At 57.5% G+C, this 12,996-nt stretch overlaps 1 protein-coding gene across 1 annotated transcript; it reads left to right on the plus strand.

The window, feature by feature from the left end:
* Nucleotides 1-1,319: 1,319 nt before the first annotated feature.
* Nucleotides 1,320-12,646, plus strand: GRHPR (glyoxylate and hydroxypyruvate reductase). The gene is made up of 9 exons (XM_072842007.1): nt 1,320-1,479; nt 3,094-3,224; nt 4,154-4,226; nt 4,976-5,092; nt 6,681-6,769; nt 8,091-8,195; nt 8,930-9,065; nt 10,347-10,477; nt 12,306-12,646. The coding sequence occupies exons 1-9, from the start codon at nt 1,397-1,399 to the stop codon at nt 12,425-12,427; spliced, it is 987 nt and encodes a 328-aa protein (XP_072698108.1). The 5' UTR covers nt 1,320-1,396; the 3' UTR covers nt 12,428-12,646.
* Nucleotides 12,647-12,996: the final 350 nt, after the last annotated feature.

A 12,996-nucleotide genomic window follows, 5' to 3' on the forward strand; every position in this document is an offset into this window, starting at 1 on the left:
CACAATAATCCTGAAACGTAAGTGCTCTTTACCCCTTTTTTGTAGCTGAAGAACTGAGGCTTAGAGAGGTGATACGAGGAGTGCCTGTGTGGCTCAGTTGGTTAAGTGTCTGCCTTCTGCTCAGGACATGATCCTAGAGTCCTGGGTGAGCCCAGCACTGGCTCCCTGCTCAGTGAGGAGCCTGCTTCTACGGCTACCCTGCTTGTGGGCATGCTCTTTCTCTCTCTCTCAAATAAATAAATTCTTTTTTTTAAGAGAAAGAAAGAAAGAAAGAAAGAAAGAAAGAAAGAAAGAGAGAGAGAGAGAGAGAAAGAAAGAAAGAAAGAAAGAAAGAAAGAAAGAAAGAAAGAAAGAAAGAAAGAAAGAAAGAAAATGAACTAAGAGGACACAGTTTATAAGTGGCAGAGCTGAGATTCAGACCCAGGTATGTCTGCCTGCAAACCCCAGGTGGGATACCACGTGGCCTATCCAGCACCTTGGCCCTGGCCCTAGGCATGGCCTGCCTCCGGCCGGTCAGCAGCTGTCCAGCATGCCAAATGGCCCACAGCCAATTAAACTTCCCCTCACAATTGTGGGTCTCATATGGGGGAATTGCACCAGATATTAAAGAGGCCATGTCTGGATTCAGACTGCCCTGGTCCAGCCTCCTAAGTATAAAAGGCAGAGGCCCGGCTCAGAGCGCAGTCTGTGACCAAAGGCCCCTGCCTGGAAAACAGGGTGGTCGTAATGGACCAGACCTAGCGAGAACGATTAGGGTGCTGGGACCTGGGAATTAGGATGATTCCCAACCGCATCCCCCTTCTCCAGACACAGACACACTAGGACAGCTATAAGCATCCCGACAGACGTACACACACACACACACACACACACACCTCTCCCGGATGCCCCAACTCCAACTCCTGACACACCTACCAGTCCCTGAGCCTCTGTGCAGTGAGTGCTCAGAGGGAGACCCAGAGGGGCCAAGGGCCAAGGCCGCTCAGAACAAGTCGCATTCCCTGAGGGCTTGATCATGCGCACACAGCCTTAGGAGGAGCACTTAGGAGCTCGTTACACCCGCAGAAAATCTCACTGTCACTGCCGCTCCCTGAACACACACGGTCACCGGCCCCCTCTGCCCGCCCCCCAACTCCTCCTCCACGGCTCCGGCTCCCTACGCCCCTCCCCACGCGCCCCCCCACCCCGCCCCAAGCCCCACCCCCGTCCCCAGCCCCGCCCCTCCCTAGCCCCGCCCCTTCATTCCCAGCCCCGCCCCTTCATTCCCAGCCCCGCCCACCCAGCCCAGCCCCGCCCCCCAGCGCCGGCCCCGCCCCTCCCGAGGCCCCGCCCCGCGCCAGGTCGCGTCCCGCTTCCGCCTGGCGGTCCGGGTCAGTGTCCCGCGGCTGCAAGGTGGATGAGGCCAGTGAGACTCATGAAGGTGTTCGTCACCCGCAGGATCCCCCCCGAGGGCCGGGCCGCGCTCGCCCGGGCTGCGGAGTAAGAGCCCCGCGCACGCCGCACGCCGCACGCCGCACGCCGCACGCCGCGTCCCCGGGCCGGGCCGGGCGGGGTGGTGTCGGGGAGGGGGCTGCGCAGCCCGGGGTGACTCAGCGTCCCCGGCGGCCCGGGCGGGCCGGGGGCGGCCTCCTTACGCCCCGCTTGTTTCTGGTGGGGAGGACGCGGGGCGGGGGGCGGGGCTGGGGCCCGAGGGAGCCGGAGCCGGAGCCTGCGCCTGCGTCTTGGCCGCTCTCGCCGACCTGGCCGGCCCGGGCGGTCGCGGAGTTCCGGGAGGAGGCTGGGAGGTAGTTCTCCGCGGCCGAGCCTCGTGCAGGCTGTGCGGGGACGCGGGGGCCGCCGCTCCCCTGCACGCGCAGCGCGGGTGAAGGGAAAGCCCTGGGGAGGGGGGAGGCCGCCTGTGACGCAAGGTCCTGGCTGTTCGTCCTTTACCCTAGAGGGCACTTTTGTCAGGGTCAGGGACCTTCGCTGTCGCTGACCTGGTCGCTTTGGACAGTTGGCAGGGACCTTTCGTCACCCTTAGATTGACGACTGCATGCCAGCTTTTCAGGTGCTTCGAATACATAAACTCATGGCGACACTGTGAAGTCGGGACCAGAAGTCCCATGTTACAGATGAGAAAACTGGGAGGGGTTAAGTGCCTTGCCCAGAGTCAGAGCTGTGGTGTGCAGGGCTGGGGTTGGAACTCAGTTCTGGCAGACTGCAGTGTGAGCGGGGGGTCACACGGTCCCGGCTGCCCACGACAGGCCGGGAGAAGGTGGGACCCAGTCTCAGAAACCTGTGCCCTGTGAAAGTGAGATTGTGTGTTTCGTTGAGTGCAACAAACCTTGGCTGAGGACCTGTGGGGTTCCAAGCACCGAGGAGGGAGGGGGAAGGCAGAGGCAAGAACCACGGTTCTGGCCCTAGCTCACTAGCTCACGCAGCTCTAGCTGAGTGCAGCGGGGAAGGAGGATGAAAGGTAGCCTGCGCCAGGCACCTGGTCGGCCAGGCGCTGCCCCAGGGTGTCCTGGGAGGTGCCGTCTGTGGTCCTGCGCGTCTTGCCCCACGTGCTGGCTGCGCTGAATTAAATGGCAAGGACTGGGAGGCTGGCAGCACCCTGGGAACACCTCCACTGCCCACGACCTGTGGTGGAAGCCCTGAGGCCACGAGCTGAGGCCCTGAAACTCCTCCACGTTGCATTGCTCCGGTCTTGTCCTTCCTGGCAGAGCGCAAGTAGGAGGCTTTACTCTGCATGGACTCCCAGGACAGGGTATTTATTCAAGCCTCTTCTGGTGCAGGAACGGCCTACCTCAAGCCACACCCCCACCCCCACCCCTGTGCCCCCCTGGCCCTGAGGCCTCCTGTGAGGGTGATAAAGCTCTTCCTTGCTTTGACCTGAGAGCCGTCCCCGTGACTTGCTTTTAGTCTAGGTTCTTGTCAGCCCTTGGTGACCTCCACCCTGTGACAGCCCTTTACCCTCAGCCGGCCTCTTGGGACAGTTCTGCGGCCACCCATGCCTGACTCTGACTCCTCAGCCAGCCCCAGGGAGCATTTGGGAGCCTGGGGGTATCTGTGGAGCGCCCCTGCCTCTGAGTGTGGTCCTTCTTTGGTCTTCAGCTGTGAGGTGGAGCAGTGGGATTCAGACGAGCCAATCCCTGCCAAGGAGTTGGAGCGAGGTGTGGCCGGGGCCCACGGCCTCCTCTGCCTCCTCTCGGACCATGTGGACAAGAGGCTCCTGGACGCCGCAGGTGTGTGCCCTGGGCAGGTCTGGGGAGCATTCCAGGGGTGTCTTGGCCCTGTAGGGGCACACAGTCTGCTGCGGCTGGCTCCCCACACGGGTCCTCGGTAACCTCTCCAAGTTCTGAAGGCACTCGCTGCAGTACTAGGCCAGGGGGAGCGACTGTGTGCAGCGCCCTCTTGAATAGGCATTGCTTCTCTCCTGGCTGTGAACCCCTGGACAGAGGCCCTAGGGGGGCAAAGACTGTGGTGTGGAGGGAGTGGGTGTGAGGGCCCTCATCCAGCCCTGCCATGGCCTTGCTTTATGAACTTGAGAAAGGCCCTGTGCCTTCTGGGCTCATTTGTATCACACAGTAGGCCTATGTCAGTGCCAAGCACCCCAGGCACCCAGGATGTGTGAGCCCCAGCCCTGGGTCTCAGCCCTGGGCCAAGGTAGGTGTCACCCTACCCAACAAAAGGTTGTTTTGAGGAAGAGTTCAGACTTAGAGGCTACTAGATGGGGTCCTCATGAGTCAGTGCCGAGCCAATCCCTGCCCCAGGGGGAGGGTGTGAGAGGGTCTCGCCTCAGGGGTGTCCCCAGCAGGGCCCCAGGTGCGTTCAGAGGAGACAGAGGCTTCACTGGGGGAACAGTCCCATGGGTATGAGTGGAGGCCTTAGTGTCAGAGGCCCCACGGTGAACCCCTGCTCTGCCACTTGGCAGCTTGTGACTGGGGCCGGCCACTTGACATCCCTCAGCCACAGTGTCTGTACGTGGAGGAGTCAGTTGGATTGTCAAGTCTGTCAGGTAGGCGGTTCAGGATTTCAGCTAAGGAACAGAGATGTCAGCCTCTCCTCTTAGTCTAAGAAAATAATAATAAGCAGACAGCCCCACAATATCCACAGGGTTGCGGGTTTGAATTCCACTAGGAAAGATGCAAACAATGCTTTTTCTGCACAACAGGAGCCAATCTCAAAGTCATCAGCACAATGTCCGTGGGCGTTGACCATTTGGCTTTGGAGGAGATCAAGAAGCGGTAAAAGCAGCTAGCGCTCTGGAAAGGGCCTGGGGTGAGGGCTGACCCCCAGATTGGGAAAGGGAGCTAATATTTATTTGCTCATATCCCTGCCCCCTTCATTGAGAAGGTGGGGGGCTGACCATTCAGTCTGTCCACGTGAGCGTGGGGCAGATACAGTAGGCCCCAAACTGTCAGAAACTGTGGGTAGCATCTGCAAGGTAGCCCCCTTTCCTGTTCAGCCTGGCGTTAGGCCTCACAACAACTCCTCGGAGTAGGAAAGGCTAGTATTACCTCCCTCTTTATTTTTTTTTTTAAAGATTTTATTTATTTATTCATGAGAAACACAGAGAGAAAGAGAGAGGCAGAGACAGAGGCAGAGGGGGAAGCAGGCTCCATGCAGGGAGCCCCACATGGGACTCGGTCCCCGGTCTCCAGGATCAGGCCCTGGACTGAAGGCAGCGCTAAACCGCTGGGCCCCCCGGGCCGTCCTATTATCTCCCTCTCTAGATGAGGAGTTTTGGAAGGGTTGAATAGTTCTTCACCCCAGACTTTGGGTCCTGATCTTTCATTTTCGTGTCCTTCCCCAGGCGGGAGGGGAGCAAGCCAGGAAGGAGGGCTGGCCGTCCCTGAGTGCTTGCTTCCACCCTGGAGCTTCCTGGGGGGGGGGGGGTGCAGAGAGGGAGAGCGGAGCAGCGTGGAGATGTCCCAGAGGTAGGAGTTGGTGAAGGTGCCCGCGGCCGTGGTGCCACCAGGTCTTTGCTTCCTAGCGGCATCCGTGTGGGCTACACCCCAGATGTCCTGACCGACGCCACGGCAGAACTCGCCATGTCCCTGCTGCTCACCACCTGTCGCCGCTTGCCAGAGGCCATCGAGGAAGTGAGGAAGTGAGTGAACCCCTGACGGGAAGGCTGGCTTCCCCAGCAGCTGGTTCGGGGCCCAGAAGTGATCCCCTCCCCTGGTGTGCCCCGTCTAGTGAGCAGGGGCAGAATCTGTCACTACTCAGATCCGGGGCAGAGCTGAAGAGAAGGGTGGGGAATTGTGGTGCCGAGGAGAAACCATGAGAGAGGAGGATGGGAAGGGACAGAGCCATCCTGCCTGGTTGGCGAGTAGGGGCAGGAGTGGGGATCACAAGGAGTAGCGGGGGGACATCCTCTTGGGCACTTGGAGGAGACGGGTCCACCATCCGTGCTGGGGATGCAGAAATCCCAGGAGCTCTGGAAACTGAAGGTTGTTTCATGAATCTTTTGGTAGTAAAACCTGACTGGAAATAACAGGAGGCTCTTTATGATTTTTATTTTTCTCACTCCATGTGAATATTCCTGTTTTGCTGCCGATGTACCGATGCATTTGCCAACGGGTACCACCCTAGACGCTGCTGAGGGTGTTACATACAGTAGAGAACATGCACCAAACAGCCTTTCTGAAACCTGAAAATTGAAAAACCGGCCTGAGGGTTTCAGATCAGGGATTTGGGGCTGTGTGTCCATTATTGGAGAAGGCGGTCCAGCTGTGTGGGGCTGAGGCAGAGCCAGAGCCTGAGGGCTGACACCCTGCTGTCCCACTCACCCTCCTGTCAGGGGAGTCGGCACCCCCTGGGGAGTGGAGGCGGTTCAAGGCAGGCTCTGTCCCCGTCTGCCCGGGGCAGCAGGGTGGGCCTATGGCTTTACCTTGTGTTGCTTCCCTGGGGCCCTGAGAATACTGGCTTTGGAATCCCACACCCCAAGGTTGCAGCCTGCTGCCCCAACCTCTGCCCCGGCTGCATGACCTCAGGCAGGGCACCCTTTCTGGTCTCAGTTTCCCCACCTGCAAAACAGGGTGAAAACCTCTAAGGCCCCTTCCAGCCCTTGGATTCTGTGTCCCCCGTTTTTATTTTTTTTTTTAACGATTTATTTATTCATTCATGAGTGACACAGAGATAAAGAGAGGCAGAGACACAAGCAGAGGGAGAAGCAGGTTCCGCGCAGGGAGCCTGATGTGGGACTTGATCCTGGGATCAGGCCCTGAGCCACCCTGAGCCGAAGGCAGATGCTCAGCCACTGAGCTACCCAGGCGCCCTTCCCCTGGTGGTTTATTTTATTTTATTTTATTGAAAGATTTTATTTATTTATTTATTCACGAGAGACACAGAGAGAGAGGGAGAGAAGCAGGCTCCATGCAAGGAGCTTGGTGCGGAACTCAATCGCGGGACTCCAGGACCATGCCTTGAGCTGAAGGCAGGTGCCAAACCGCTAAGCCACCCAGGGATCCCTCCCCTGGTGGTTTCAAAGGAAGAGTCATTCCAGCCGCTTATCCACAGTGCTCAGTGGCTATGGGTGTAATTCGTGCTGCTGTCTGTCCTGGGACCCGGAGAGCACGGTCTTCTACCCCTTGGACCGCAGCCCCTGCCTGGGGGTTCTGGGTCTGAGAGTTTACAGAGAGCCATCTTTGCCTGGGGCTGGGGCTCTTACCTACCCTCCCCTACTCTCCCCACAGCGGTGGCTGGACCTCGTGGAAGCCCCTGTGGATGTGTGGCTATGGACTCACACAGAGCACCGTCGGCATCATCGGGCTGGGGCGCATAGGTGAGCCTCCCACCTTCCCACTGGCCTGGCCCAGTGACCCTGTTTTGCTTGAGTCTCTGGTGCCCTGTGTCTGGATGTTGACCATCCTTTGGAAAGAGTGGCCACAACTGGCTGTTCCCAGTGCACTCTGCGTGCAGGTGGGACATCGACTGAACAGACACAGCTTCATAAAACACAGGAAAAACAAAAAAAGAAATGAAATGAAAACAGGAGTTCCTTGAGAACTTGCTGGGTGACAGAAGCAAGTCAGGATTCTTTAGGGATACAGCTCCATACAGAACAGTTGGAAGCGATGATGGCTGGGTTGGGGCTTTTAGGAGGGGCTTCCTGTGGGACAGCTCGTGCTCCCCTGCTAGAAGGCATTTGACTCGTAAAGCTTTTTTTTTAACATTTTATTTATTTATTCATGAGGGACACACAGAGAGAGTCAGAGACACAGGGAGAGGGAGAAGCAGGCTCCATGCAGGGAGCCGGATGTGGGACTCGATCCCGGATCCCAAGATCACACCCCGGGCGGAAGACAGACACTTAACCGCTGAGCCACCCCGGGCTCCCGATACGTAAAGCTTTAACTCAGGAACCAGAGGGTCCCGTGGGCAGAGCTTACCTGTGATTCTGCGGACGAGGCGGGGCTCTTCTTCCAGGGGGCGCTGCTTGGCTTGAGCTCCGCCAGGCAGCTGTCAGTGGTTCTCTGGCCCCTGCCTGGTCCAGAGGTGAGTGGGGAGGATGGAGAGTGTGGACAGTCTGGCCAGCTAGCAGTGCATCTCACCCCAGAGAGCTGCTTGGAGGAACCTACTGGCTTTGGGGCACGTTCTGATTCTGAAAATCCAGCAGCCCAAGCCTGCCTCTGTAGCAGCATGTGTGAAAATATCTTAAAGATTTGGGGCGAGTTGGCAGTTTGGCAATGCCACTGGAAAGTCAGAAGAGGTCTTTGGTGACCTAATAAAAGCAGAGGGTCCAGAAGGCAGCAGGGAAGGAGGCTGCTTGGTCAGACTGCTCCCGGAATGCCAGGTCCAGTTCTCAGGGATGGTTAGCAAATGGCCCTCAAGATGCCCAGGACCATGTGAGGACAGCACAAGCCAGTCACAGCCGCAGAGGAGCTGTGGTGCTGTCTCCAGATCTCTGAAGGGCTGTCACATGGCCCCCTAAGGGCAGTGTGGGCTGGCAGGGGGCAGCTTAAAGGGGCAGGGCCAGTTAAAGTCAGAAGTGTGCTGATGAAAGGACCCCCACCCTATCCCAGGGGCTCCCTGTCTGGAGCTGCTGGGTGCTGCTCCTGCTCTCTGAGGGGTTGGGGACGAGCCAGGACTCTCTTTGCCGCCAGGCCAGGCCATTGCTCGGCGTCTGAAGCCATTTGGCATCCAGAGATTTCTATACACGGGCCGCCAGCCCAGGCCTCAGGAAGCAGCAGAATTCCAGGCAGAGTTTGGTAAGTAAAACCTTGATTTCCACCGGAGCCCCATCTGTGCTCAGTTAAAGGGGTGTCTCTGTTTCAATAGCGGCAGCATTTTCGGGTGGAATGCAGGAGCTCTGGGTGCGTCTGCCTGCGGTGTCCCTTAGGTACCAGCTAATCAGCTGCCCTTGGATGCGGGGCCCAGCCAGGGAGCACGGAGACTTAACGCAGGCCACACAGTGGGCTCTTTAAGTGCCAGAAGAGCTCTCCAGGTCTCCTGCCTTTCAGAGTTCCTTGTCACCACTGCCTATGTCAGGGCAGAGCAGCAGGGATGGTGACAGGTGTAAGGAATTGCTGGGAACTTTCACTCTGTTTCCTTAATAAACTAGCGAGCACTGTCACCCAGCCTTGTGTCCAGTGGATCCAGGCCCCTGGCAGGGCACACGGCATCGTGAGCAGAGGGCAGCTGGATTTGAGCCATTCCTCACCCCCTTTGCACATTGGGCCGTGTAATAACCAGCCCCTGCCCCTCTGTGGCCTTAGTCTCCCCCTCTGTGAGACCAGGGGGTGGGGTAAATGAGGTAGGACCAGGATCCCACGAGTGGCTTTTGACCTTGTACAGTTGTCAGAGGTGCTCAGGTAGACATGAGGCCTTCGGGAAGCATCTTGGGAGTTTCCAGTTTGGCAGGAGGAGGCAAGGGTCTGGTCTCCCTCCTTTTGCTGTCTCCAGCCGGGGACTCAGCATCTCATGGAGCCCTGCCCTCCCCCAGTGTCCACCCCCAAGCTGGCCGCCGAGTCCGACTTCATCATCGTGGCCTGCTCCTTAACACCTGCAACCAAGGGGCTCTGCAACAAGGACTTCTTCCAGCAGATGAAAACCACGGCTGTGTTTATCAACATAAGCAGGTACACAGGGGTGGCCCAGGCTCCCTGGGGCACGAGCAAGCCGAGAGGGGCCGTCCCTGCTGCTGTGATCCAGGGCTTTCTTCCCCATGGCTTGTCCGTGAGCCCTCGGGCAGAGCTTAACCTGCAGAGACCAACCAGCCAGCTGGCTCCAGCTCAGAAGTACAGTAAAGGCCCCAAGAGAGGGCCCAGGCTGGGGGGGAAGGCTGTCAGAGCAGGTCTGGCATGTCAGGTTCCCTGCAGTACCCCGAGCCGTGCTGGTTCAGGGAGTGGAGGCCTGATAGCAGTGGGTTCCCAAGTAACCATGGGCAGCCCTGTTCTCCTCTACCGCAGAGCTGGATGTAACGATCTCAGCAGCACTTCAGAGCCCTTCAGACCGCCGGTACACCAAGCCTGGGTCTGTCTGGCTGTCTGAGTTAGTGACAGCTTGAACCTTTGTGCTTCAGGAAAGAAAGACCCAAACCCACGTTAGAGAAGCAGACCTTCCCTCTGCCACTCCAGTCCCTTTCTAAATGGTGCCCTGCTTAAATCCGTTTGGGGGCAAGTACAGGCCAAGGAAGGGATTTCATGGGGTCCCCCTCAGGTCTCTCCACTCTAGAGGCACTGTAATTATTAATGTTCGGCCACAAGGGGGGTGACCTAGAGGGCGAGTGAGACGCCCAGGAGTGCAGGGCTGGCCCTGACGGCCGACACCGTCCCAGCTTCCGCCCTCCGAGCACCTGCATGGACCTGGGGCTGTGCAGGGCTGCACGGTTTCCTGCTTCACGAGCCTGACTCCGGGTTCAGCATGGAGGCTTGGGCCAGTTGTTTTTTTACTTCCGGGGCCCAGTCACAGGAGAGAGGGCTGCTCGCTCAGACACCATCGGGCATGTCCCCGTGTTAGACACGTGCCCGGCAGCGTGCTGCTGTGGGGGTTCTCAGCACGTTCTCTGGGGACACACCTGAATGGGGCTCCACATGAATGCAGGTCCCGGGCCCTGTTCCCGCAGTAGCGGGTCAGTGGGCTTGTGCCCCCTGCAGCCTGGGAGTTGGGTGTATTCTCTGTCTTCCAGGGGAACGTGACACACTTGCCCAAGGTAACACAGCTTCAGGGTGGTAGGGCTGGGGCTTTCAGTGCCACCGCAGACTCACCATAAAGAAGCATCTTGTCAGACTTACTGCTTTAAAAGTCAGTGCCAAGGGTGCCCGGTCGGCGGGGAAATCCACCCTGTGGGTGGTTCTGCCCAAGAGAAGGCCTGGGTGGAGGGAGCTTCGGGGCCCCCATGGCACCGCTCTCATTCCCAGGGGAGATGTGGTAAACCAGGATGACCTGTACGAGGCCTTGGCTAGTGGGCAGATCGCAGCTGCTGGACTGGACGTGACGACCCCGGAACCGCTGCCTACAAACCACCCGCTCCTGACCCTGAAGAACTGTGGTAAGAATGGGGATTTTCTGACACCAAGTCCCACGGGGCTGCAGGAGTCAGGCGGTGTGGAGCTGATAGGTGCAAAGCTGCTGTGAGCAGTACCAGGCACAGAGGGACACAGCTGGGACCATACGTGTCTATGGTGAGTGACAATAGCTCACTGTAAACAAGGCAGGGGCCTCCTGAGCCCATGCATCAGGTCTGTGTCCCTGAAGGAGTGACGGGGGGGGGGGGGGGTTGGTGGCAGGGGTGGATTTGTAAAACGAAGGGCTGGGCTGCATGTCTTCCATCCACAGGTAGTTGTCAGTAAAACCTGGTACCATAAACCCCCACTACCAGCTTCAGGGTGAGAAATTAAAGACGTGATTGTGATTCCGATATTTGGAACTTGCGCCAATTAGTCTGTTGGCTCCAAACCTCCCCTTGTACATTCTGCTTTGGGACGCAGGCCCTGGGACCCTGCACACCTGATTTCTGCCGGGCCTGCCAACTGCGGGGTGGCAGGACTTGGCCGCCCCCGCCCCCTCACATGTCTGTCTGTCTGTGTCCGTGGGCAGCAGCTGCTCCTCCTGGCAGCCGGTGAATCTAGTTTGCAGGCTTCCCGGCATCAACTTGGCCATCGTGCCTGCTCAGAGGCACTGCTGCAGAGGTCGGAGTTGCAGCTCCCAAGGGACCCTTCCTTCAGTCGTCTTGAGGTTTTTTTTTTTTTTTTTTTTTTAGTCGTCTTGAGTTTTAACAGTGCTACCCTTTCTTCCTCTGTCCCCCAGCCCAGGGAGGTAGATGTTTCTGGTGGTCGCTGTCTCTGACACCTTAGCACAGTGGTTCTTAAACTTGTGTGTCCGTCAGTCATCCGAAGGGGCTGGGCCAGGGGCCTCTGCACCAGTAGGTGTGGGGTGGGACCTGGAACCCTGCACCACTCACCTGCCCCCACACCGAGGCCACTTAGAAGCACTGCCTCGGTATTCGCTTCTCAGCCTCCCCAGTTACTTTGTACCTGGTTAACAGCTCTTTATATTCGGTTCTGTCCAGGTAGCTGGTGTGCTTTGTCTCTAGACTAATCCATCACTGTAGGGTCTGAGCCAGGCCCTGTCCTTTACGTGCATTCTGGGATGGAATCCCACAGAGAAGGTCCTTAGCTTCCTTCCACAGGGAAGGCTCCCGTTACTGTAGCCCTTGGAAACTCGATGGTCCCCACTGTCCACACCAGGCCAGAAGGAGGAACGCTGGCTGTCATGTCTGGGCTATTGCCCACAGCTGGGAAAACCATCCCATCCCTGCATGCCTGGCAGCTCAGCTCAGTGCCCCAGATACTGCTTTCAAGAGGCATTCTTTGGGGACAGTTGACCTCACTTGTTCTGCAGTGGGGCCGGATGGAGCTGGTCTGTCCACCATTTCGACTTGTAGCTATTTGTGTGCACCAGAAGCCCCCGGGACCCCACTTTGAGGGGCCCGGGTATGGATGATCAGCACTGAAACTCCTAAGCTGAATTGGCACCTGGTTTTACCATCTGCTTTCTGAAGGGCTATGTGTAGAGAGGCTCCAAGATCTCTCGTGGGCTCGACATCCTTGTACTTAGGATATGGATCTCTCGCCACCGTTGCATCTGGGTTTCAGTGACCCTCAGCCCCACAGGAGTGGAGCACATAAGGACAGTAGGCAAATCGAAGACAGAGGACAGGAAGGCAAATCAAAGAATGCTAAGGCAGGTTCTCTTCATTATTCTTACTGGCAACCCTAGTCAGGAAAACAGGGCCCACTTTGAGGCTCTTGAAACACCCTTCCCCCAAAAACAACAACAAAAAAACACCCTCACCTCCCTCTTCCTCCCTTTTCCAGTGATCCTGCCCCACATTGGCAGCGCCACCTATGGAACCCGAAACACCATGTCCTTATTGGCAGCTAACAACTTGCTGGCTGGCCTGAGGGGGGAGCCGATGCCCAGTGAACTCAAGCTGTAGCCAGACAGGAGCTGCTGAGGGTCAGGAGGCCCACAGAGCCCTCGGAGTCTGTCAGGGAGCACGGGCTTGATTTGGACCCACCGGATGGGAGCCAAGGAAAAAAAGTCTCTGTTCTGATCCTACAGAAAGAAGACTGGTGCTGATACAGGGGCTTGCCGCATTTGTGGTTGGAAATACCTGAGCCAAAAGTATGTGATACTATTAAATATCTTCCTGAGAGACTGTGTGGGCCTGTAACTAGGAGAAGTTAACAGGGGCATCTGGTGACCTGAGGGTTCTGTTCCGTCCCCGGCCCTCACCCCCCAGCATGTGAATTATGAGAACCTGTCCAGACTACCTTACCTCAACCCCTTAACCTATCCCTCACTGAGGATGGGACAGCCAAAGCCCAGTGGTGACCGTGGCACTTAAATCTGCTACCTAGACCATCAGATTAAATATACATGGCAAAGAGAACCAGGTAAGGTCACAGTCCTCTTATTGTTTTGGTCAAGAATAATTGGAGGTAGGTGAGTTTCTTAAGTTTTATTTTAAAATCCATTTTAGCACCTTCACACTTGGATCCCTTT

This window comes from Canis lupus, chromosome 10 (genome assembly GCF_048164855.1).
Source record: "Canis lupus baileyi chromosome 10, mCanLup2.hap1, whole genome shotgun sequence".
NCBI classification, from domain to species: Eukaryota; Metazoa; Chordata; class Mammalia; order Carnivora; family Canidae; genus Canis; species Canis lupus.